The sequence below is a fragment of the Molossus molossus genome, unplaced genomic scaffold (assembly GCF_014108415.1).
Source record: "Molossus molossus isolate mMolMol1 unplaced genomic scaffold, mMolMol1.p scaffold_m16_p_17, whole genome shotgun sequence".
In the NCBI taxonomy this organism is placed as follows: Eukaryota; Metazoa; Chordata; class Mammalia; order Chiroptera; family Molossidae; genus Molossus; species Molossus molossus.
The window spans coordinates 50,523,950-50,550,504 of NW_023425352.1; the positions used below are offsets into that span (position 1 = coordinate 50,523,950).

General features: G+C 39.7%; 1 protein-coding gene across 1 annotated transcript; it reads left to right on the plus strand.

The window, feature by feature from the left end:
* Positions 1-228: 228 nt before the first annotated feature.
* Positions 229-26,456, plus strand: SUPV3L1 (Suv3 like RNA helicase). The gene is made up of 15 exons (XM_036265760.1): positions 229-568; positions 4,703-4,780; positions 5,137-5,244; positions 6,433-6,547; positions 7,712-7,880; positions 9,496-9,607; positions 13,955-14,032; positions 15,540-15,631; positions 17,095-17,275; positions 17,802-17,895; positions 18,616-18,835; positions 20,755-20,835; positions 23,067-23,243; positions 25,046-25,194; positions 25,980-26,456. The coding sequence occupies exons 1-15, from the start codon at positions 295-297 to the stop codon at positions 26,413-26,415; spliced, it is 2,364 nt and encodes a 787-aa protein (XP_036121653.1). The 5' UTR covers positions 229-294; the 3' UTR covers positions 26,416-26,456.
* Positions 26,457-26,555: the final 99 nt, after the last annotated feature.

Genomic DNA, 26,555 nt, shown 5'->3' on the forward strand with positions numbered 1-26,555 from the left:
CATCCCCAAACGTGCCTGATTCTTTTTTTTTTTTTTTAGAGAAATCTGTCCCCGATATCTAATGAAAGAGAGAGAACAAGAACTTATCTTTTCTAGTTTTCATTCCTAATCTTTCCCTCCTTTAGCGCAATCTTATTGCAAGCACTTTTTCTTTTTGATCGAGCGTTTTCCTGGGCAGCTCCTCTGCGGGGTCTGGGTCTTTCCGGAGAATAGGCGCTGGCGGTGTGCGTCACTGTCAACCGCCGTGTCCCCGCGCTGCTCCAGCCAGTGTTCCTCGGGGCCTGCGGTCCGTAAATGTCCTTTCCCAGATGTGCCCTGCTGTGGGCTCGGCTCCCGGCGGGGCGCCACGCCGGCCATCGCGCCGCCGTCTGCTCCGCCCTTCGCGCCCACGTTGGCCCTTTTCCCGGGACTCTGGGGCGCGTTCCCGCTGTTGCCCCCGCCTCCTCCTCTGCCTCAGGAGGCTCCAAAGCCCCGAACACGTCCTTGTTTGTGCCGCTGACTGTGAAACCTCAGGGCCCCAGCGCAGATGGCGACGTCGGGGCTGAGCTAACCCGTCCTCTGAACAAGAGTGAGTGCAGGAGCTGGCGGGGCGGCGGGGCGGTGTCCGCTGGGCGAGGTGCGGCCCTGAGGAAGGCGCACCCCCTTCCCCTGGAGACCCGAGGTTCCCTCCAACATTGTCATCGTGCCTGCCAGTGTCTGCCTCCCTCGCTGGCTTGTGAGCCCCTGAGGGCCTGGGACTGTGTCTGATTGATCCTTTAATATGACACCCAAAAGCGGCCTTTTCCGTTTCACTCTCCTTTTCTTTCAGTGGTTTAAACCCTCTTGTGATAGGACGACTCACCACTTTTGAGTCGTTACTTGGACGACTGATTTTTCTAGCATCCCTCTTTGTTCCTCCCTTGCCGTCCAGAATTATTGCCTCCGAGAAGGGGCAAGGGAATGTGGCGGTTAACAGCCAGAGGAGGACTTCTTTCAGGATTCTTTGTCATTGACTGAGCACCTACTTTTTTTTTTTCTTTACTGAATTTTCGAGAGAGGAAGGGGGAGAGAGAGAGAAACATCGATGAGAGAGAACATAGACTAGCCCCTCCTGCATGCCCCCACGAGGATCAGGCCCACAATCTGGACATGTGCCCTGACTGGGAATCAATCGGTGAGCTCATGGTGCATGGGTCCATGCTCAACCATTGAGCCACACCAGCCCGGCTGAGCACCTACTTTTTTTTCTATTTCCATTTGTGATTATGTGAAAGGTTCAGCAGCAGTTCTTCTACTACTAGAACAATATTCTGTACATCTTATATTCAATGACACGGGTATTTTCTTCTTTTTGTAGGGTTTTTTGTTTTGGTTTTCTTTTTTGTTTCAGTGACACCAGTGTTAATGTGTGTGATGAGCTGTTTAGTCACTGATTCCTGGTGACTCTATGAATGAGTGATGCCCACCATGTCCTGTTCTCAACAGCCCTGCTCAGCTCCTATGGATTCATGCTATGGCTGCTTTTATCGAGTCAATCCATCTCATATTTGGTCTTCCTTCTTTCCTGCTGCCATTTATTTATCTTGGCATTATTGTCTTTTCCAAAGGACCCTGCCTTTTCATCATGTGCCTGAAGTAGGACAGCTTCAGTTTTGTCATTTTTATCTCCAGCAATGTCTCAGGCTTACTTTACTCATCTTTCTGGTGGTCCAGTGTATTCTTAGAGCTCACTCCACTTTTCTGGATTTTTCCTTAACTCTTTCTATCTTGCCTCACCCCCATTGGATACAAAGTAGCAGAAACCCAGAAATATCAGGATAACTACCAGTGGTGGGATATGTATGTGTCACATTTAGTGGGCAAATATAGTGGCTAAACCAGTCATTTTGAAATTTCCTCATTCTGCAGAATAGATTTTTATTAGTGGATGCTTCATTCAGGCTTAATTTCTTCAGTGACTATTGTATATATCGAGGCTACATGAAGATGCAGTTGGTACCTTTGTGGGAGGTAGACCTATAGACTACTTGGTTTTTCTCTGTATCCTGGGCAAAGATTCTGTCTTCATTTTTTTTTATCCTCACCCGAGGACATTTTTCAATATTTTGTTCAGATAGAGTTGGGAGGGAGAGAGAGAGAGAGAGAGACAGAAACATCGATGCGAAAGGGACACATCGAGTGGCTGCCACCCACATGACCCAACCAGGGCTGGGGACAAACTGCAACAGAGGTACGTGCCCTTAGTGGGAACTGAACCTGGGTCTCTCCAGACCGCAGGCCAACACTGTAACCGCTGAGCCAAACCGACCAGGGCTCTGTCTTCAATTTTGATCTGCCTTCCTGTTGGCAGCAACAGGGCACCAGGTATTAGACAGGTGGAGTCAGACTGGAACTTGGTTCAGCAACCTCTGACCTTGAGTTCTGGCTAAGAAAGAATTCAGAGCCAAGATTCAAACTGTAAGAGAAAGTTTATTTAGAAAGTATATTGGTGGACTTGGCTGGTGTGGCTCAGTGGATTGAGTGTCATTTCATGGTCTGAGAGATACCAGTTCAATTCCTGGTCAGTGCACAGGGCTCAGTCCCCAGTGGGTGTGTGTATGTGTGTGCGTGTGCGCGCGTGCCCGAGAGTCAGCCAATCAATGTTTCTCTCTCACATTAATGTTTCTATCTCTAAAAAAATTTCAATAAAAACCTATTTTTTTAAAAAAAGTTTATTGGTGGGTGTGAAGTTCTTGGGGTACCATGGGTAAAAGAATTTCCTGAGGTCCCCATGGGAGGATGAGGTTTCGTGGAAAGCTTTATTGGGGATGTAAAATTAAGAGAGTTCCCTGTCAAGGTCCCATCTGCCCATCCTGCCATGGAAAGTGTCCAGTCTTGTCTTCAGAAGGGCCAGGATTAAGGCCACTGCCCAGAGTTTCTGTTTCATATTAAAAGTACAGTCCAGTTCAGCATCCTGCGTGTAGAGTCCACATGACAATGGGCCAGGTGACTGCTTAAGGCCACATGGCAGGTGAGTGTGGGTCATGGAGCAAGAGAGAGTAAGGGGGAACCAGAGGGCAACAGAGAGGGAACTCTTGATCTGGGGATTATAACTTCAAGATTTTGTGTGCTTGCTGCTCCACCCTCTAGCCAATTATCTTTTTCCCAGGCTAGACTGACAGGCAAACTCCTTCCCTACCTACATCACCCCGATTTTATTGAGCATGTGCTCATACACCCTTTGTTTGATCCCTTCCACCAGTGATCTACAGGGAATGGACTGGTGGTTCCCTGGGGAGCATGAAGCTGTAACTTCCTGGTGAAGCTGTCAGATGGCCATGCTTATAATGTCTGGCCTCCCTTTTGCTCTCTTCATATAATTAATATTAACAAACTAGGTGTGTCCTTTCAGGATCATGGCTTCCACTGATTGTCACATCATGGCAGGGGATCATTATTCAGCAGCTGGTCCTGATTTCAGCCATGGCATGGCTTGTCTGGTTTTGCTGCTTTTCTGGGTCTGAAGCTGAAATACAACTGAGGCCTAGATGTTTTTTCTTGGTGTTAATGCTTAAGGGCATGGATGTGCAAGGTCCTGCATGGGAGTTAAATGAGGCCACTTTTCAGCCCCTCGTTTCTCTTCCAAGGGGGTCTACTGCATGACTAGGGGCATGCCAGGGGAGGAAAGGTCAAAGGAGGGTCCAAGCCACATGACCATTGATATGAAAGGTCAAAGGGTCTAAACTGCATAACCAGCCATATACTAGGGGAGAAAAGGTTACCCTGGGGATGAGGTCTTCGTTTTCCTAGTTTTGCCCATTGCTAGGCACCCATGGCTTTCCATCCTGGTGACTTTCTGTACCTGGCCCATCATGTCTGACTAACTGCCTACTACATTCCCAGGAATGCAGTGTGTGGCTCGATCAGTAAAATGTTGATCTCTACAGAATAATGTAATATGTAATATTTTAACATGTTCAATGGCATAATCTCAGCTTGATTAAAGTTTTTATAAAATATTTGAAATACTGATTCATAGTGGCATGTTAGTTCAGCAGGCATCTAATTCAGTCTCCCCTACAATACAGTAATTTCTCTGCCATCACCTTTGAAATACAGTCATTTAAGCCTTGTTTAAGTACTTTCAGTGACAAGGAGCTGGCACTTCTGTGAGGTAGCCCCTTTTCACTGTTCTAGTTGTTAGGAAGCTCTTGTCTAAATTCCACTGAAATCTGCTTTTCTTACTTCTCACTGACTTTAGTTATATCATCTAGAAAAAGATAAGTATAATCTGTTCTCCCTAAAACCATCTTCAAACTGAAGATCATCCCTGGCTCCTTAAGTTATTTGCATAGAAGCATAATGGTCTGGTCGTTGCAGTATTAGTTGTCTTTCTAGATATCAGATGTTCACAATGGTTATAAGTAAACAAAATAGAATATGGTTATCTGAAAGTGGCCTGATGAAGGCTAGAGGCGGTGTCTAATCCTGTAGCACCTTGCTTATTCCTCTGCAGTGTAACAGGAGTATTGCATTGTCTGACTTTATAATTTTTTGTAGGCACTCCATCTCACTATTAAATCATAAAAAGCTTGTGACCAAATAAAACCTTGAAGTTCTTGTGATGCTCAGTAAACTGCTGCCTTGAGTTATGATGTCAACTTTCTTTTGCTTTTTGAGCATTTCTCTATTTGGAAAACAAATGTTAAAAAACAAATTTTAAATATTGATATCTTTCTTCCAGATGAAGTAAAGAAGATCTTAGACCAGTTTTACAAGAGGAAAGAAATTCAGAAACTGGGGGCTGATTATGGACTTGATGGTAATGCTAGTAACATTCCATTAGAGATATTTTGTCTTTTTAAATTATAGCTTTGACAGTATTGTGTAGCACCTTGTGGCCTGGACATGAGAACATAGTTGTGATGTGGAGGATGTCCCTGACCTTTGTTTCTATCTGAGCAGAAGATTGGCAAAATGTACCTGATGAGCCATACAGCAGAGGAGCTGTGTGTTCAGCTTTCCTTCATGTTGTGCTAAGATTTCAGTTTTAGCCCAGGTCTGATAAACAAACAAAAAAAAGGCACTTTGATTAATTAGGTGTGATATGTATATATACTTTTTAAAATGAAAAATGAAATCTAAGCCCTGCCTATTTTGATTTTGTGTTTCCTACAGCTCGTCTCTTCCACCAAGCTTTCATAAGCTTTAGAAATTATATCATGCAGTCTCAGTCCCTGGATGTGGACATTCACATTATTTTGAATGATATTTGCTTCAATGCAGGCAAGTGTTTATAGAGATTTTTAAAAATCCTGTTGAAGATACTATTTCCTCCCATACTTTATGTTTTTTTTTCCTTTAGTCAGGGCTTATTTGTTTAGAATAGGCCCTATTGACATTCTCTGTACATAATTTAGTGCTTGCATAGGAGGCTGTCCAGGTCCTTTTGCTTTTATACGAGGTCCCTGAGCTAGTTAACTAAATCACCCATATGTCTTAGACTGAAAGTAGATTTGATCTTTCACCATCTGTTCTTTGCCATGTGTTAATATAAGCCCCAGTGAAATGAATTCTCACACAAGACAGAATTAATACATAGCAGATTCCACCTGTTTCTACCACTGCTTTCTCCCTCATATCAGGACAGTTTTTGCCATAAAAGAAAAAAGAACATCATTATTTTGTTTCCATAGGCAGCTTGGCTTTTGTTATATATTTTAAATGTATTTGATTACTAGATCTTTACCTTGTGCCAGGCACTGAGGTTGAACCTGGATCCAAAGCAGAGTGGGACATGGCCCCACCCTCCTCAGAGCCACTAAGGTGTGGAGACTTCATGTTGAGAAATCAGTCACTTTCATGTTTTGTCTTGAAGTGGTCTCTAGTTTAAAAAGTTATTGCATCTGCATTTCTCTTCAGTAACCACAAGCCTTCTCTCTAACGTATACTTTCAGGTTCTTTCTTTCTTTCTTTTTAAAATAGGTTTCTATTGATTTTTTTAAGAGAAGGAGGAAGGGAGAGAAAGAGAGAAACATCGATCAGCTGCCTCCTACACACCCTGTACTGGGGATCAAGCCCGCAACCCAGGCATGTGCCCTGACTGGGAATTGAACCGGGATCTCTCAGTCCATGGGACGATGCTCAATCCACTGAGTCACACCAGCCTGGCAGGTTCTTTATTTTTTAATTAATCTTTCACCAATGCCGATCTTTACCTGCTTGCATTGAATGAGTAGAATATGGTGGTTGGCAGCCGATTTTTTGTTTTCCTAGAAAATAAAAGTGAAATTAGGAGGAAGATGTAAGACAAAGCAGGATCTCAGAAAAGGGTAGAGTTCCTTGCTCTGGGGTTTTTCTTTTTATCCTGGCATTGTCCCCGAAACATAGTTCACTAAGAAAAAAAGATTTCACTAAGTGTAGTTATAGATAACATGTAGATTGTACCTATTAATGCAGTGTTTTATTTTCCAGCTCATGTGGATGATTTATTTCCATTTTTCTTGAGACATGCAAAACAGATATTTCCTGTGTTGGAATGTAAGGATGATCTACGTAAAATCAGTGACTTAAGAATACCACCTAATTGGTTAGTTTCTTCATTTGTGAATTTGAAATTTTCAGTTTCTCATTTTGGGAGATTAGTGATTATTATTATTTTTTATTATATTCTGGATGATAAATCTAAGAGTCCAGATTGTGTTGTTTTCCCTAGAAAAAGAGGCAGTTAATTCTGGCAGTGAACTGGTGTCTCCCTTTATCCTGATTCAGGTCAGTTTTAGGTTGGTTTTATTACTGCAGATCTAGAGTAGTCCTTAACTTTAGGGTGTTGTCCTTACAATTCAGGTGTGGCCCTTCTAGGGTCTCAGCTGAATGCCTGGGGTGTTAATGAACTCTTTCACAACCACTGTGGCTAGAAGTCCAATATTTCCTAGTACTTTGCCTCCTCATTGAGACTTTCTGCTCAAATCCTTAGCAAGCTGTTCTCTACATGTTTAACCCAGCCCTTCATCAAGGACCCACTGGGAACTCCCACACAGACTTTAAGGCTCCCTCTTCACTGCACCCTTTTTTCTTCCATGCTCTGTCCTTTAAAATTCAGCTGCTTCAGCAACTCTGAATTTGCTCTTTGCTGCTCAGCTCAGTGGGACTATTGTGCTCTGCTTGGGTTCCACCTCCCTAAGCCCTCCTGGGGTGCAGCAGGGTTCATCTCAAGTGTGCGATTCTTCCAGGGCTGTAGTCCTGCACTGCCTGTTGTCCATGTCCCCAAGCAGCTACTGCATATATTTTGTCCAGTTTTGTACTTGTTTATGGTGGGAGGGCAGGTCCAGTACCACTCCTCATGGCCAGAAACAGAAGATTCAGTTATTATATTGTATACACTAAAATTCAGAAGCCTGGGAATATTTGCTTATGAGATCATGTGTTTAGAGCTGTGGAATCATGGGAACATATATATGGAACTAATAGTAGTTTAAACTTATTTTTAGTAACTACAGAAGAATAAGGATTTGTACAATGGCAAAAATATCCAATAAATTAATTTGCATTTGAATTTTTCTGTCCTCTAGTTAGTAAAGGTCATTCTTGGAAAGTTGTCATTATTTTAGTGTAGCTATGACACTCGTCATTTAATTAACTTACCTTGTGAATTTTAAGAGGATGTTTCATTGGAATTTTTTTCAATTGAGAACTTTGCCAAGATGAATTTTGATATTAATGAGATTAAGCTGTTTGCCTACTCATCTTTTAGGTACCCAGAAGCCAGAGCCATACAGCGGAAGATAGTATTCCATTCAGGCCCTACAAACAGTGGAAAGACTTATCATGCAATCCAGAAATACTTGTCAGCAAAATCTGGAGTGTATTGTGGCCCTTTAAAATTACTGGCACATGAGATCTTCGAAAAGAGTAATGCTGAAGTCAGTGTGTTACCAAATATTTGCTTTTTCTTGTTAATTTTGTGGGGGGGCAGGTAAGGAAGATGGAAGGGTGGAATACATATGTAGTATGCCCTCTGTTAACAAAAATTGCCATATTTCACTGTAACTAAGAAGCCATCAGTTGTAAGATGTACTATTATTTTATGTATAATTGAGAAAGAAAAAGTACTGCCAACTGAATTCTGACATACCATCAGTTATTAAGATGTCCTGATTTCAGAGATACTAAAATGTGAAAAAAAAAATTGGGTATTAGGATGAATGAAATGTAGTGTTACCGAATATTTCACATGTACAGAGTTATGCTGAGAATAATGCAGATAAACCTACTACTCAATTCCCATCAGATTCTAACATTTTACCAAACTTGTTTTATTTACTTTTTTAAGAAATAAATTATTGATATAGTTGAAACTCTGAACCCCCTTCTTTGCCTCCTCAGAGTTAACCATTACTCTGTGGTGTTTAATTTACCTTTTTTAGATTAAACCTCTGATACTATCAACTAGAACTAATGATAAAGACTGAAGCCACCTTTTCAAACCTGAAAAGGACTGCCTGTGGTCTGAGGCATCATTTTACAAAAGTGGCTGATATTTGGTTCATTGTTTTATTATGATTATAATGTGAGATTAACCAGTTTTGGAAGGTAATTTGTATTCTCTATTTTTTGTTCTGAATAAGGTGTGTAATTTTCATACATAATTGCTTCTTTATCCTTAAGTACTTCAAAAATATTTCCTCAGAACACAGATTTTTTTTTTACATAACCCCAGGATATTTATCTAAAGCAAGACATTTAGTATTGATAGACTACTGTTATGTAATCCGCAGTCTGTATTCAAATTTTGCCAATTGTCTAATAACAGTAACAACACTCTCACTGCCCCTGACTTCCAGGTTCTGTCCAGGGTTTCACACTTTTTTTGTTCTCATGTCTCTAATTTCTGTTAATCTGAGACAATTTCTTAGTCTGTCCTCCTTTGTCTTCATAACCTTTATATTTTGGAAGACTACTACAGGTCAGTTGTGTTGTAAACTGTCACTCAGTTTCGATATGTCTGATGTTTATTCATGATCAGTTTCAGGCCACTGGGGAAACCAACTATCCCAGTTTGCCTGGAGTTACCCAGATTTAGCACCAAAAGTCCTTCATTTTTGGGAACCCCTCAGTCCTGGGTGAACCAGGGTGGTTGACCACTCTAATACACCACAGATAGCATTGATGTTGGTCCTTCTCAAGGAATCATATTAGAAGACTGTAACTTCTTAATTTTTATTTATAATATTCTTTTTGAATATAGAAATAATTCATGTTCAGTTTATTAAAATAAAATAGTATAGAAACATACAAAGTTAAAAAGTGAAACTGCTATAATTTCTCATGCTTTTGTTACCTGAGAATTTAGCTGCCTTCGGATGTTCCAAGTTTATGGAGGTTTTGTAAGAGAGTAGCTTTTATTTTTTTATGAAAAAAATTTTTTAAAGGGTTGACAATATTTTGTTTCAGGTATTCTCTATTAAACATCGAAAACGTCTTTTTGCAATTGTTTTCAAAGGGAAAATAATTCCAGGTTTCTTTTTGTCATCCTAGGGTGTGCCTTGTGACTTGGTAACAGGTGAAGAGCGCGTGACAATAGATCCAAATGGGAAGCAGGCTACCCACGTCGCTTGTACTGTTGAGATGTGCAGTGTTACAACTCCTTGTATGTACACATCATTTTTTAAAAAGTATTAAAAAAAATTTTTTTTAATCCTCACCTAAGGACACTTTTGCATTCATCTTCAGATAGAGCGGGAAGGAGAGAGGGAGGAAGAGAGAGAAACATCAGTGTGAGAGAGACACAATGAGTGGCCGCTACCCACACGACCCCAACCGGGGCCGGGGACAAACTGCAGCCGAGGTACATGCCCTTAGCGGGAACCGAACCTGGGACTCTCCAGTCCGTGGGCCGAGGCTCCAACCGCTAAGCCAAACCGGCCAGGGCTAAAATATTTTATTTTTGTTTTTTATTATTATTATTGTTTTATCCTCACCCGAGGACATTTTTCCTTTTTTTTTCTTTTTTTTTGTTCAGATAGAGCAGGAGGGAGAGAGAGAGAGAAACATCGATGTGAAAGGAACACATCGAGTGGCTGCCACCTGCACGACCAACCAGGGCCGGGGACAAACTGCAACCGAGGTAAGTGCCCTTAGTGGGAACCGAACCCAGGTCTCTCTGTACCGCAGGCCGACGCTCCAACCGCTGAGCCAAACCGGCCAGGGCTAAAATATTTTTAAATACTGATGAACATATGACATGTTTTTTATTGTGAAAAAATTTAATTTTTTTTTTCTTTATTGATGTTAGAGACAGAGAGGAAGGGAGAGGGAGAGAGAGATAGAAACATCGAAGAGAGAGAACATCGATTGGCTGCCTCTTGCATGCCCCTCACTGGGGATTTGGCCCACAATCTGAGCATGTGCCCTGACTGGTAATCAAACTGGCAACCTCTTGGTGCATGGGTTGATGTTCAACCAGTGAGATACACCGGCCGGGCTATTATAACGAAATTTAAAATTGAGACGAAGAGGATAGTACAACAAATACCTAGTATCTGTTCTTACTAATAAATGCCCAAAATTTTCTGTCATGTTTACTTTTGAATATTCTTTCCTTTTTTCTCTTAAAAGAACGAAAATGTTGCCCTGGCTGGTTTGGGTCAGCAGTTAGAGCATTGGCCTGTGGTCCAGAGAGACCTGGGTTCAGCTCCCACTAAGGGCACATAACCTCAGTTGCAGTTTGTCCCCGGCCCTGGTGGTCATGCAGGTGGCAGCCACTCGATGTGTCCCTTTCATGTTGATGTTTCTCTCTCTCTCTTCCTCTCTCTCCCTCCCACTCTAGCTGAACAAAAAAATGGAAAAATGTCCTTGGGTGAGGATAAAAAAAAAAAATAACTAAAATGTTAACAGGTATGAAGTTGCCTTTGTACCAATCCTCAGTTCAGTTTCTTCTCTCCCCTCATTTCCCCCCAGAATTACTTGTATTATATTTCAGGTGTACAGCATAGTGGTTAGAGAATCATATACTTTACAGAGTGTTCCCCCTGATATTTTCACTACCCAGTTGGCAAGATTCAGTTATTACACTATTATTGACTATATTTCCTATGCTGTATTTTATATCCCCATGATTATTTTGTAACTACCAATCTGAATTCTCAATTCCTTTATATTTTTCATTTAGTCCCCTAATCCCTTTCCCATCTGCCAATCATACGTCTGTTCCCTATATCTATGAGTCTGTTTCTGTTTTGTTTGTTTATATTGTTCTTTAGATTTCACATATAAGTATTTTTGTGTTTTTCTTCCTCTGACTGACTTATTTCACTTAGCATGACCCTCTAGGTCCATCCATGCTGTCACAAGTGATAAGATTTCATTCTTTTTTATGGCTGTTTGTTCATATTTTTTATCTTTTTTTTTTTCTACGTCTTCTTCTTCAGGAAGACTCTTTTTAACATTTCTTGTAATACTGGTTTGGTAGTGATGAACTTTTTTAGCTTTTTCTTGTCTGGGAAGCTCTTTATCTGTCCATCAATTCTAAATGATAGCTTTGCTGGGTAGAGTAATCTTGGTTGTAGTTCCTTGCATTTCATCACTTTGAATATTTCTTTTTTTTTATCCTCACCCGAGGACATTTTTTCATTTTTTGTTCAGATAGAGTGGGAGGGGGAGAGAGAGAAACATTGATGTGAAAGGTACACATGGAGTGGCTGCCACCCGCACGACCCAACCAGGACCGGGGACAAACTGCAATCGAGATATGTGCCCTTAGCGGGAACCAAACTGGGTCTCTCTGGACTGCAGGCCAACACTCTAACCGCTGAGCCAAACCGGCCAAGGCAGTCACTTTGAATATTTCTTACCAGTTCCTTCTGGCCTGCAAGTTTTTCTTGAAGAAATCAACTGACAGTCTTATGGGAATTCCCTTGTATGTAACTAATTGCTTTTCTCTTGCTGTTAAGATTCTCTTTGTCTTTAACCTTTCACATTTTAATTATGATATGTCTTGGTATGGGCCTCATTGGGTTCAACTTGTTTGGGATCCTATGTACTTTGTGGACTTAAATGTTTTTTTCCTTCACCAGGTTAGGGAAATTTTCCATCATTATTTTTTCAAATAGGTTTTAAATTTCTTGCTCTCTTTCTTTACCCAGCACCCCCATGAAGTGAATTTTAGTCACTTAAAGTTGTCCCAGAGGCTCCTTACACTATCCTCATTTTTTTGGATTATTTTTTCTTTTTGCTGTTTAGATTTTAGTTTTTTCTGCTTCCTTGTATTCCAGATAGTTGATTTGATTCTCTGCCTCATCTCTACTGTTGATTCCCTCTAATTTATTTATTTCAGTCAGTGCATCCTTCATTTCTGACTGGTTCTATTTTATGGTTTCTATGTTGTTTTTCATGCTATTGAAGTTCTAAGTTCCTTGAGTATCCTTATAACCATTGTCTTGAACTCTGTATCTGGTAGTTTGCTTGCCTCCATTTCATTTGGGACCTGTTTTTTTGTCTCTGCATTTTGGCTGCTTCCCTATGTTTGTTTCTGTGTATTAGGTAGAGCTGCTATGTCTCCCACACTTGGTAGAGTGGCCTTGTGTAGTAGGTGTGCTGTAGGGCCCAGGGGGTTAGCCTTCCCATTCACCCGAGCTGGGTTCTCCTGGTGTGCCCCTATGTGGGCTGTGTGTACTATCTTTTAAAAAAAAATGTGTTTTTTGCCCTGGTCAGTTTGGCTCAGCGGTTAGAGCGTTGGCCTGCAGACCAGAGAGACCTGCGTTCGGTTCCCACTAAGGGCACGTATCTTGGTTGCAGTTTGTCCCTGGCCCTGGTTGGGGTTATGTGGGTGGCAGCCAGTTGATGTGTCTTTCTCACATCGATGTTTCTCTCTCTTCTTCCCTCACTTCCTCCAACTTTATCTGAAGATTAATGCAAAAATGTTCTTGGGTGAGGTCAAAGAAAAAGTGTTTTTATTGATCTTTTTAGAGAGAGGAAGGGAGAGAGAGATAGAAACATCGATGGGAGAGAGAAACATCGATTGGCCGCCTCCAGCACGCCCACATCGGTGATCGAGCCCTCAACCCGGGCTTGTGTCCTGACCAGGAATTGAACCAGGACCTCTCAGTCCATGGGGCGACACTCAATCCACTGAGCCATGCTGGCCGGGCACAATAAGTAATTTTTAATCTGATGGTATTTCAGTATAAAATTAACATTTTTTTGTTCCTTAATTGTTATTGCAGGCATATTAAATTTTTAAAAATTTAATGTGTTTTTAAGTCCTTGGTATTTTGGAAAGAAAATTAAAATATAATTTATACAACTTAGAGAATAAAATAATATGGTTGGAAGCATTTTGGCATTAGAAAATAAAATGAGGCACTAATTTTTGCTATAGTGATGAGCTTAAATTTCCTAAGAATAAGCATAGCTAGAACTCGGAGTTACACTTTCCACTCTACTCTCTGCTTCTCACACCTGTCTGGGTTCCTGTGGTAGAGATGCCTCATTTATTGCAGGGCTATCTATTCCTGGCTCCTGGAATCAGAGATACGTTTTCCGTCTGCTGTGTAGGTGTGTTAGTACTGATTAGGCAGATTCTCCAGGCTACCTCTGAGATTGCAGGAAATAGGACAAATGAACCTGCTTAATTTGGGAGGCAGTGCTGTAGAGTGGTTAAGAGTCTGGACTTTGGAGCTAAATGGCCCAGGTTTGAATTTCATGTTTTTTGATCTTACACTTAACTGTACATACTGTGTTCCTGGGCAGGTGACTTCTCTGTGCCTCACTTTATTCTGTAAAATGAAGATGATGACTTTCCTCTTATGTTTGTTATGAGGATTAAAAGAGTTAGAATTGTAAAGCATTTAGAACAAGACTGCCAGAAAAGAAGCACTTTGTGATCGATGGTGATAATGATTATGATGGCGATGAAAGCTTGAATTTTGGTGTAATTTGTTTATAATAAATTTTATTTAAGTAGTTTATGTTGCTCATGATAACTTTTTATTTTAAGATGAAGTGGCTGTGATTGATGAAATTCAAATGATTAAAGACCCAGCCAGAGGATGGGCCTGGACCAGAGCACTTCTAGGTTGGTGGTGTTAATGCTCTAAAACCTGTGCTTTGTGACATCTGCACTGAGATGCATTTATCTGTTTGATGTTGCCAAGTAGAGCCAGCTAGATTCTTTCTTTTTGACACAAATCAAACTAAAAAGTCAGCTACGTGTTGAGTTTTATTTTCTAAATATGATTTAAATAACGGGAAGTCCATTTTTTCTATTATAAAATTAGCTAAACCATTAAATTAAAGTTAAATGTTCTAATCTTACCATATCTTCAACAACCACTATTAAGATTTTGGTGTGTTTCATGCCAATTTTGTGACTATATAATTTTGTATCTTGCTTTTTTCAGTTCTGTTGTTTCAGACCTTTATTTTGTACCACATACTAATATTGCATATTCTCCCTTGAAGAACTGTACTCTAATTTTTTCCACAGAGTTAACATTTCCCCCATTATTAATAATGCAGGAAAAAATCTTTATGACCATAGCTCTTTATTCATTTATTTTATTATTTATTTAGAATGGGCTCCTGGAATTAGAGTTGTTGAGGTCCACGGACATGGATGAATGTTTCTACTGCTTGATATTGGAGTGAATAAAAAAAAATTTATTGATTTGAGAGATAGAAAAACATCAGTTGTTGTGCTGCTTATTTATGCATTCATTGATTATTTGTATGTGCCCCAACTGGAGATCGTGAAACCTTGGCATATCGGGAGGACTGAGCTACTGGCCAAGGCTGGAGTGAATTTTTGATCAGCATGTTATAGGGCAGGTGTTTTCAGATTTAAAAACAATTAGCTCAACTCTTTCTTCAAATAAAGAATATTCATTGAAGCCTTAAGGTAAAATAGATGAAAGTGGATCTGCTAAGGGGTAAGGAGCTTGGAGTTCCTTCTGCCATCCAGCCCCCAGTCTCTGAGGCGCCTCAGTGACTCCATGGAGGCTAATTGGAAAAACAAAAGTATGGGGCTAATGTAAGTGCTAATCATAAAATGCCAAGTTCTAGTCCTGGCTGGGATCACCCTCTAGTAGACTCAAAACCTTGGCCAAAGCAATTTGAAATCCGTGAGTTTTATAAAAATGTAGATAATCTTTGCCCAGTATATTGAATCAAAGAGATAATGATGAAAAAATTTGGTTAAGTTGTAAAGCAATAGGAACAAACTTAAAATATTTTTGCTAACCCTGGCTAGGTGGCTCAGTTGGTTGAAGCATCATCCCATACACCAAAAGGTTGTGGGTTCAATTCCTGTTCAGGGCCAATACTTTGGTTGCTAGTTCCATCTCTGGTTGGGGTATTTATGGGAGGCAACTGATCAATGTTTCTCTCTCACATCAATGTTTTCCTCTCTCTCTCCCCTCTTCCTCTCTCAAAAAATTATTAAAAAAATATTCTCGGGTGAGGATTAAAAAAAAATGTGTGTGTGTGTGTGTACACACACATATATAGAGTGCTGTATAAAGTGTTGCATATTTTCAATTTTATGTCTTTAAAGTTATTTAAATTGTGATTTTTGTATTTAACAGGACTCTGTGCTGAAGAGGTCCATTTATGTGGAGAAGCTGCTGCTATTGACCTGGTTACAGAGCTTTTGTACACGACTGGGGAGGAAGTGGAGGTATTAGATTATATACTTTGTTCTCAAGATGGCATAGCAAATAGCCCAGAGTACCCAGGCAGTGGCTTCTTAGGCTCCAGGTAGTGGCAAAGTCAGAACGTAACTAAAAAAGAAAGCTTTATTTTTTTGTAGTTGACTAGATAATACATATTTGGTTGACCCTCATATTTGAAGTTCTGACAGGGTGGCCACCACACGTAAGTCTTCCAAAAGTACAGGAGATTCTTCATATTCTCTTGACAAAACCTTCTGGAGTTGCAGCAGATCTCTTTAGAATGAAATAAGTCAGGAATGTTGGAAATTTGAAGCTCAGCAAAAGTTTGTAATTTTTATTTATTTTTCTTTATTTAAGAGAGAGGAATGGGAGAGAGAGAGAGAGAAAGAAACATTGATGTAAGAGAAAAACATTGATTGGTTGCCTCTGCCTAACTGGGGATTGACCTGCAACCTGGGTATGTGCCCTGACTAGGAATGGAACCTGCCATCTTTTGGTGTATGGGATAATGCTCCAACCAACTAAGCCACACCAGCCAGGGCAGAATTTCATGGTTTTTAAAGTCTTAGATGTCAGCCTGGCTGGTGTGGCTCAGTAGTTGAGCATCGACCTATGCACCAAGAGGTCACTGGTTTGATTTCCAGTCAGGGCACATACCCAGGTTGTAGGCCTGATCCCCAGTGGGGACCTTGCCGGAGGCGGCCAGTCAATGTTCTCTCTCATTGATGTTTCTATCTCTCTCTCCCTCTTCTTTTCTCTCTCTCTCTCTTCTCTCTCTCTCTCTCTCAATATCAAAGAAAAAAAAATTAAAGTCTCAAATGTCAGATAATTGGAGCCTTTGATCTAATTGCTAGAAATAGTTTGTATCCCTTTCTCAAATTCCTAGAGTAGGAAGTAACTGGTTTTCTTTTAATCCTACTTTTCGTTTTTTGTTTTTTTTTAATCAGAGTTTTATAATAAGATGAAGAAATATATAAAAATTGGTCCATTACTTTAGTTTTGTGCTCAGCTTTCAGAGAGGTAGTGGAATGTAGTAGAAGAAATTCTGGGTTCTAGTCTTGCCTTTGCTGGTATTAGTTTGTATTCTTAGCAAATCACAGAAGGCTAGAACTGGAACAATCCTCTTCAGACCTGATCTTTTATTGGGCTCTATTTTATTTTTTCATAAAAGAAAATAATAGTTAATAACCTTTCTGAATTTATCAAGTTGCCATGAAAATCAAATGTATATGAAAGTGCTTTGAAAATTTATGAAATACTATTTAGTATTTTATTAATTTAGAAATAGCAATGAGAACTGATGGTAACATTTATCATACTAAATTAAATGCTTTTCGGTATTTCCCCTTGAAAAACATTAGAACTTGTCAGCTTTTAGCTACTCTTGAATGTTTGCAAGTTTTTCACTTAATTGTTAGAAGAAGTTGAGTTAGGTGTGTTATTTTATAATATCATGTCGTTATTAAAGGTTCGGAACTATAAGAGGCTTACACCCATTTCTGTGCTGGATCATGCATTAGAATCTTTAGACAACCTTCGGCCTGGGGACTGCATTGTCTGTTTCAGCAAGAATGATATTTATTCTGTGAGTCGACAGATTGAAATTCGGGGATTGGAATCAGCTGTTATATATGGCAGCCTCCCACCTGGTAATGACTGGCTTTCATCATGACAGAATAGGAAATCTTATTTTTTGCTATTTATGTTTAGATATGTATAGAAAACACAGTCAAATATATTGAGTTAAGATGCTGATATATTAGTAATTTGTTATAGGTCATATAAAATAAATGTTTCTCTAGTCATCTTGGTGGGGATAGAATTATTTTAATTATTTCTAGCTCTTATTATTTGCTGTTATTATTAGACTCTATTTTAAATGTTGAGCTGATGAGTTTCTTAAAGAAATGTCATTAAAATGTGAACTTGGTAATATTCTCTAAATTGTAGTCCTGATATCTGTTACTATGTGTCTTCAGAAATGATAAGGCTAGTGTGGTATGGGGTGTTTAAAGGAGATATTAAAGGATAAATTTGAGGATATAAAGAAATGTTTAAAACAATAAGAAATTTATCCATAAAAATAAAAAGTAGGAGGTGAGGGTTTCCAAGATGTACTTAGTATGATACAGTAAAAGATTAAGAACACTGATTCAATATAAACTTTTATTTTAGGGACCAAACTTGCTCAAGCAAAAAAGTTTAATGATCCTGATGATCCGTGCAAAATCCTGGTTGCTACAGATGCAATTGGCATGGGACTTAATTTGTAAGTGATTTGTTTTTAACAATAACAATGGATATTCAGTGGTTTAGATGGCAATTAAAAAATTTCTAGTTGGCATTAGAATGACCAAACAGTTTGATTTAGGAGAATGGGTATTATTGTATAGATCTGAGATTTATTTTGTTTACATCTTTTAAGGGAGTACGAAGAAAGTATCACGTAACTCTAGGACTTTGAGTGCTTCGCCCTGCTGCTATCCTGTTATATCACCTTACTTTAGTTTCTCAGCCAACAAAGTTGTGTGTGAGTGCCTATAATACATGAAGGGGCTAGCTGTTACTGTGTAGGGATAACAGCGTTAGTTTAAATATTCCTCTCTGGGGAATGAATTTAAAAAACAAAAACAAAAAACGATCTGAAGCTTTTAATAGCAGCCAGCTTTTAAAAGCAGCCTGAGAATACTTTGTGTGGTTTATTTGTAAAAAAGCTATTTTCTGTATCCTTATTGAGGTATAATTTACATACCTTACAGTTCACCCTTTGTAAAAGTACAAGTTGATGAATTTTAGTAAATTTACACAGTTGTTGAACAATACTTTTTAAAGGGAAGAAAAAGAATTACCACCAAACCTCTTTTCCTTGTTTTGAAAACAGTGGGCAAGATTGCAAGTAGGCCTCAACTAGAATTGAGTGAGCATTTCTGCAGAGACCCAAATGATGGAGAGATTTTCATCTGTGAGATCACTTTCATTTCTATTTCAGGAGCATAAGAAGAATTATTTTTTATTCCCTTATAAAGCCCAGTATCAATGAAAAGGGAGAGAAAGAAATAGAACCAATCACCACTTCTCAAGCCTTGCAGATTGCCGGCAGAGCTGGTAGATTCAGTTCGAAATACAAAGAAGGAGAGGTTACAACAATGAATCGAGAAGACCTCCGTTTATTAAAGGAAATTTTGAATAGGCCTGTGGACCCTATAACGGTAAGGTTAATTACTTCTCTTTGGATTACAGTCATTCCATCCTTCACCCTCCTTCCAGACTCTTGCATCAGATACCTGGAAACAAATAAGCAAAAGAAAATTTTTATACCTTGAAAATTATGTCAAGAAAGCTGTACTTATTGCCTTGGAGAGGAATGGAGACTGCCCAGTCAAGAATGGTATACAAGTGAAAGGTCCAGATGGAACAAACTTAGTGAATCTGATTTTCCTTAGTTCTTCCTGGAATCTAGCAGCGGGTGGAGGTAGGGCACAGTTGCTTCAGGTGGGCGCTCAGCTGTGTAAGCAGACTGAAGAATTGCCAGAAGTCTGAATGGAGAAGAAACCCTTGAGTGTGGGGCAGAAACAGCACTAAGCAATACAACTTCAAGCCAATAAGGACAAGGTTAGATTGGGTTAGTGTGGTTAATGAGGCAGAAGTGTTCCATTTTAAACTAACTTAAAATTTAAAGTTGCCTGGAAATTTTATTAAATGTAGCTCTTCTCATTTTTCAGTGACCTTAGGTAAAGGGGAATATAAATGAGATAATGCAAGGAAAAGTTCCTGGAGGAAAGCTGAGGTTGAAATAATTTCTGTAGCTTTTGTTAAGAGTGCAGTTTAACGACACATCATTTCCCTCCTGTGTTCAGTACCTCATTTCCTGTGCTCATACTTTCTCTGACCGTGACTCATATCTCTCTCCTGTCCTCTCCCACTCCCTTTCTTTTTTCTGTCTTACCACTTAACCTGTAGGCATTTCGTAACTGCAATATAGAGTTCAAGAGATAACTGACCTCCAGTTTAGACATTTTTTCATGTATGTATGTATGTATGTATGTATATGTGTATGTATACACATATTGTCCGGGTTAAAGCAGTTGGGTTTTCCTGTTTGTTTTGTTCAGTGGAGAGAATTGAAACCCTGGAAAGCATTTTGGTACTCCATCAGAGCATCATAGATTTTATTTATTTTTTATTTTTATTAATCCTCACCCGAGGATTTTTTTTTTTTTTTTTTTTTTTTATCCTCACCTGAGGACATTTTTCCATTTTTTTTGTTCAGGTAGAGTGGGAGGGAGAGAGAGGAACAGAGAGAGAGAAAGAAACATCGATGTGAAAGGAACACATCAAGTGGCTGCACCCGCACAACCAACCAGGGCCGGGGACAAACTGCAACCGAGGTACATGCCCTTAGCGGGAACCGAACCCGGGTCTCTCAGGACCGCAGGCCGACGCTCTAACCGCTGAGCCAAACCGGCCAGGGCCCGAGGATTTTTTAAATAATTTTTTTTCTTTATTTATTTTAGAGAGAGAGGAAGGTAGAGTGAGAGAGAGAGAAACATCAGTGAGAGAGAACACCAATTGGCTGTCTCCTGCATGCCCCCCACTGGGGATTTGGCCCACAACCTGGGCATGTGCCCTGACTGGGGATCAAATCGGCAACCTCTTGGTGCATGGGTCAATCACTGAACCACACAGGCTGGACTATTTTTTTTCTATTGATTTTTAGAGAGAGGGCAAGGGAGGGAGGGAGAGAGACATTGATTGGTTGTTTTCTGCACATGCCCTGACCAGGGTTGGGGATCAAACCTGCAACCCAGGTACATGCCCTTGACCAATCTAACCAGTGACCCTTTGGTGCATGTGCTGATGCTCTAACCACTGAGAACACTGGCCAGAGCCATCATAGATTTTTGAAATATGACTAAAATGTGAAAATATTGACTAATTACTCGGTGGGTATAATTGGTTAGTTTTACTAAATCATCTCATTACTTTCCTAATTGGTAGTAAATGGGAAAATGATGCTTTTCTCCTTTTTACTCAAATTTTATATAGGACTTTAGTTTGAATTGACTTAGGAAAACTTGTTCTTTTTTTAAAAAAATGAGCTTATGGTTGTTTTTTTCTTTTACTAAAGGCAGCTGGTCTTCATCCAACTGCTGAACAGATTGAAATGTTTGCCTATCATCTCCCTGACACAACACTTTCTAATCTCATTGTAAGTAGAAAATCACTCTTAGATCTCTTTTCTAAAAATGTTGATATGTTGGCTATTGTAAACAATGCTGCAGTGAACATATGGATGTATATGTCTTTTTGATTTAGTGTTTGGGTTTCTTCAGATAAATACCCTAAAGTAGAATTGCTGGGTCCTTTTGTGTCTCTTGTTATAACCTTTGTTTTAAAGTCTATTTTAGCCCTGGCTGGTTTGGCTCAGTGGTTGGAACGTTGGCCTGCGGACCATAGAGTCCCGGGTTTGGTTCCCACTAGGGGCACATACCAAAAAAAAAGAGTCTATTTTATCTAGTATAAGTATTAGTACCACAACTTTTTTTTTTTTATCCTCACCCGAGGACACTTTTCCATTTTTTGTTCAGATAGAGAAGGAGGGGGAGAGAGAGAAACATCAGTGTGAAAGGGACACATCGAGTGGCTGCCACCCGCACGACCCAACCAGAGCCAGGGACAAACTGCAACCGAGGTACGTGCCCTTAGCGGGAACCGAACCCAGGTCTCTCTGGACCACAGGCTGACGTTCTAACCGCTGAGCAAAACCGGCCAGGGCCACAACTTTAAAAAAAAAATCCTCATCCAAGGGTATTTTTCCATTTATCTTCAGATAGAGTGGGAGGGAGGGGAGGGAAAGAGAGAGATTGATGTGAGAGAGACCCCGACCAGGGCAGAGACTCTTTGGTCCACAGGCCGATGCTCTAAACGCTGAGCCAAATAGGCCACTGTGGTACCATAAAACTTTTTTTTTCTTTTTCCATTTTCATGAAATATCTTTTCCCATAACTTTACTTTTAGTAGTTTATGGGTGTCTTTCTATCTGAAGTGAGTCTCTTGTACACAGCATATGTAAGGGTCTTATTTTCTTATCTATTCAGCCACCGTGTCTTTTGATTGACACATTTAATCCATTTGCATTTTAAAAAATATATTTTATTGATTTTTTAGAGGGAGAGGTAGGGAGAGAGAGATAGAAACATTGATGTGAGAGATAGACATTGATCAGCTGCCTCCTGCATGCCCCCCACTGGAGATCAAGCCTGCAACCTGGGCATGTACCCTGACTGGGAATCAAACCAGGACCTCTCAGGCAATGTGACGATGCTCAATCCACTGAGTCATACCGGCAGAACAATCTATTTGCATTTAAAGTCATTGTTGATAGATAGATATATTTACTGCCATTTTATTACTTTTATCTTTGATATTTTCTTCCTCTTCTTTCTCTTCTTCTTCTTGACCTTTAACATTCTTGTAATACTGATTTGGTGGTGATGAACTTCTTTAGCTTTTGTCTGGGAAGCTCTTTATCTGTCCTTTGAATCTCCGTGTCCATCAGTAGATGAATGGATAAAGTAGTAGTGCATATATATAATGAAATATGACTAAGCTATGAAAAATAATGAAATCTTGACATCTGCAACAACATGGATGGACCTAGAGGGTATTATGCTGAGTGAAATAAGTCAGACAGAGAAAGATAAATACCATATAATTTCAGTTATATGTGGAATCTAAAATACAAACAAGCAGAACAGAAACAGACTCATAAATACAGGGAATCTTTTGACAATTGCCAGATGGGAGGGGCGTTGGGAGGATAATTGAAAAAGTTGAAGGGATTATGAAGTACAAATTGGTAATTATGGTCACGGAGATACAAAGTGTAGCGTGGGGAACTTAGTCAATAATATTACAATAACTGTGTACTAGATTTATCGGGGTGATCACTTTGTAAGTTATTAAATGTCTAATCACTGGGTTGTATACCTGAAACTAATATATTGTATGTCAACTGTAATTGAAAAATAAAAAATTGGAGCATTTGAGATCTCGCTTCCCTGCAGCTATAATCAGTTTTGGCTCAAACTCATAAAAAATCCCCCCTCTCCAAAATTAGAATAAAAACAAAAATGTTGATATGTCAGATAATTACTAGTTAACCTCTTGGGCATGAATGGATAGAATCTTTTTGTGAAGTTGCTATTTATGAAGTTTATGTTGAAAGTGAAAACTTTCAAAATCTTTTGGGACTTCTGTCTGAGTATTTTAGGTTAGGAAGGTTATGGAGGAATCTATTAGCGTGAGGAGGCAATGAATAAGGCAGGCCTTTCTAGAAGTCTGTTATGGGTGAAAGAGATTGTCTTTTGTAGATTTGAGTTCTTTATTCACGCCCAGTTAGGCAGTCTAGTAATTTAATATATCTTTTCAACCCCCCAGGATATTTTTGTAGACTTTTCACAAGTTGATGGGCAGTATTTTGTCTGCAATATGGATGATTTTAAATTTTCTGCAGAGTTGATCCAGCATATTCCGTTAGGTCTACGAGTGAGGTATGTTTTCTGCACAGCCCCTATCAACAAGAAGCAGCCTTTTGTCTGCTCCTCATTGTTACAGGTAAGCCTTTATTTTCAGGATATTTTAAGTTTTAGGTTGAGGTATTTTTTCTAAGCAGTACTTTGTTACTCAAAATAAAACAATTGGAGACTATCCTTTAATATGAGATACTATGTACGAACTTAAATATAAAGTGACACTCTTTTTCTTACAAATAATTTTTTGGGGAAAGGAGAACGCTTTGTATTTGGGCTTACATGGTAGTCTTTGTGAATAAGCTAAAACAAAAATAATTAAATACAGTTTTTTCAAGGGAAGGGGGTCTTTACCTGATGATACACTTTTTTCTTATTGGTGTTGGTTAACATTTTTGGAAGGGAGTGGGACCAGGGGTTTAGTAGTGGCCGTAGTATTCAGTTTTCTTCACCATAAGACACTGAACCAGAGAATGCTGTCTTGTATGAGTTTGGTGCCAGAGTTCCAGTCCCTTTTCCTTTAACTCATTTGAGTAGGGATACAAATCACTGAATTCTGGGGATACAGGATTCACCAAAACAAGGGGGCCAGGGAAGGGCGGTGGAAGCTGTGTCCACTCGCCTCTCTGGGCCCTTGTCCTCCCTGCTGCTGTGTCTGGAGTGCCCTCGCCACCGCACTAATCCCAGAGGTCTCCTCTTTGAATCGTTTTCTGACTCATGTAGTTTCGCTGCCATCTCTTTTATAGACCTTAGCGTTCTGTGTATTAGCTCTGTTTTTATCAACTCTCTTTCTAGCTTTATTTTAAAACTATTTTTAAATTACATAAATTCTTTCTCTTTGCACAAAATTAAAACATTACAGATAGGATAAATTGGGCTACCTCCCCCAGTCTTAGTCTTATGACGTAACTGTGATCTGTTTGCATGAATTCTCGCAGACCTTTCAGTTGCATTTGCCTACATAGGTGCACATACAGGAATTCTAGTTTCTTTGGGTGGGTGTGTTTTCCCATAACTGTTATATGAATTATTCTGCAACTTGCTGTTTTCTTTTTCACTTATTATGTCTTAGAGGTCTTCCCTGCCCAGGTGTTTACCTATGTTTCTTAGAGCTAGCATTTGTTAGAGCATTCGCCAGCATAGGGCTGAAGCTTATGGAACAAAGTCTTTTTTTTTTTTTTTATCCTCACCCGAGGACATTTTTCCATTTTTTGTTCAGATAGAGCGGGAGGGAGAGAGAGGAAGAGAGAGAGAGAGAAACATCGATGTGAAGGGACACATCGAGTGGCTGCCACCCGCACGACCAACCAGGGCCCGGGACAAACTGCAACCGAAGTACATGCCCTTAGCGGGAACCGAACCCGGGTCTCTCTGTACCGCAGGTCGACGCTCCAACCACTGAGCCAAACTGGCCAGGGCCAAAGTCTTAAATGCTGCAGACTGACCTGGATGGAGCTTGAACCCTTGGCCTTGATCCCATTTACATCATTCTTCAAATTATTCTAATGAAGCAGAAGCATTTCACTAAGGAGTAGGGACAGTTTAACAGTTGCTTCTGTGTTCTGTTGAAAGGTTAGAGTGTGGCATCTAGAGGTTTGTCCTGGATCTCCATTATTACTGAGCTTTAGAAGAGCTCAGTCCCATCTATGGCCTCTGGGGACAGTGGTTTTGTAAAAAAGAATGTCCCTGCCCCACCTTTTATAAAAATTACCTTTGTAAAATATTAAATGTTTTCTAAAATACAGAAAAGTATAAAGAAGGAAAGAAACCAGCCTGCTTATTGAAACACAATCACAGTTAACATTTGTTGTACTCGCTTTTTTCCTAATTACAGGCTTAAGTGAATTCTGATTCTTTTGTTAAACTCTTTTCTTTTGTTTCTCTCAGTTTGCCAGGCAGTATAGCAGGAACGAGCCCCTGACCTTTGCGTGGTTACGCAGATATATTAAATGGCCATTGCTTCCACCTAAGAATATTAAAGACCTCATGGATCTTGAAGCTGTCCATGATGTTTTGGATCTTTACCTGTGGCTAAGGTATCAAATGATTCCTTTATGTGCTCTCATTTTTCTAAGTAATAGGGGAAATCAAAAGTTTAGTGAATGGTCTTTTGCTCTTTCAAATTAGGCACATACTTGCAGGGTGCTTTATTTTATGTTTAGTATCCATAAAGGCCGTTGAGCCTGGTTTATATTCATTCCAAAAATGACTTAAAGAGTTCTTATGCTTCTAGTTAAGATAAGTGAGAAGGTCCATTAGATCTTTGCTACTCAAAGAGTGCAAGCTTATTAGAAATAGAGAATGTCAGACTTAATCAAATTCTGCATTTCAGCAAGATTCCCCAGGTGATTCATTTACATAGGAACTTTCGAGAGGTACAAAATCCTCAATTAACGTTGATAGGTCCTGCAACTTAAAGCGAGAGGAAGTGTAACAACCAATTTTACTGTAAGCTAATCGATATAGGCAAGAGTTAAGTTCCTGTGGCATCTCATCAGTATTATAATGAAACAGTGTCACACTGTTATTTGAGGACCAGCTGTACTGCTCTAGATCCGTGATCCTCAAGGAGGGGCATGTCCCACTAGGGGAGCATATTGGACTCACTTAAGGTAGGAGTGGTGACCCATCCTCGTAATGATGTATTCCTTGGGTGTGTTGGGGCAGACAAAAGTTGAGCAAAGACACTGGACAAATTTTGCAAAACCAGAATATTTGCAATTAATTAGTATCAAGATGTAGTTTTGTCATTGAGATTGTTATATTAGTTCAGCTACTGTGATAAGAGCTGTTGCTTTAATGTAATATGTCTTTTTCTCAGCTATCGATTTATAGATATGTTTCCAGATGCCAACCTTGTTCGAGACCTCCAGAAAGAACTAGATGGCATCATTCAAGAGGGTGTACACAACATCACCAAACTAATTAAAATTTCAGAGACACATAAGCTGTTGAATTTGGAGAACTTGTCAGCCGAGAGCCGGTCTCGTTTGCCAGGAACATTGAAGAGCCAAGCAAGAAGGACGCGCGCTGCCAAAACTTTAGGGAGTAAAGCGGCTGAGCGGCCCAGCCCCAGTGCCGCAGAAAGATCCCTTGCTTCCAGATTGGTGCAGCAAGGACTGCTCACTGCAGACATGCTGAAACAGCTCGAGAAGGAGTGGCTGACCCAGCAGACTGAGGATGGCAGAGAAAGCACAGCGCCTGGGACTTCCTCGAAAGGGTCAAGAAGGAAGAAGAAGGAACCTGATTCAGATTAGTTTTATTTTATTTTTATTTTGCAAATAAAATTTATTTTAAAATTCTTTTTTTTCTCATTGCATTTACTGACTTATACTATTGTGACTATTTTACTGTTTTTTTTTTGGTCCAGGAAAATTAACTCTTAAAGATAAGTAAA

Excerpts from the sequence above, each read along its gene's own strand:
- SUPV3L1 (XM_036265760.1), top strand. The coding sequence starts at position 295 with ATGTCCTTTCCCAGATGTGCCCTGCTGTGGGCTCGGCTCCCGGCGGGG. Across the intron at positions 17,276-17,801 it reads ATATGGCAGCCTCCCACCTG|GGACCAAACTTGCTCAAGCA; the intron begins GTAATGACTGGC and ends CTTTTATTTTAG. Across the intron at positions 20,836-23,066 it reads CAACACTTTCTAATCTCATT|GATATTTTTGTAGACTTTTC; the intron begins GTAAGTAGAAAA and ends TCAACCCCCCAG.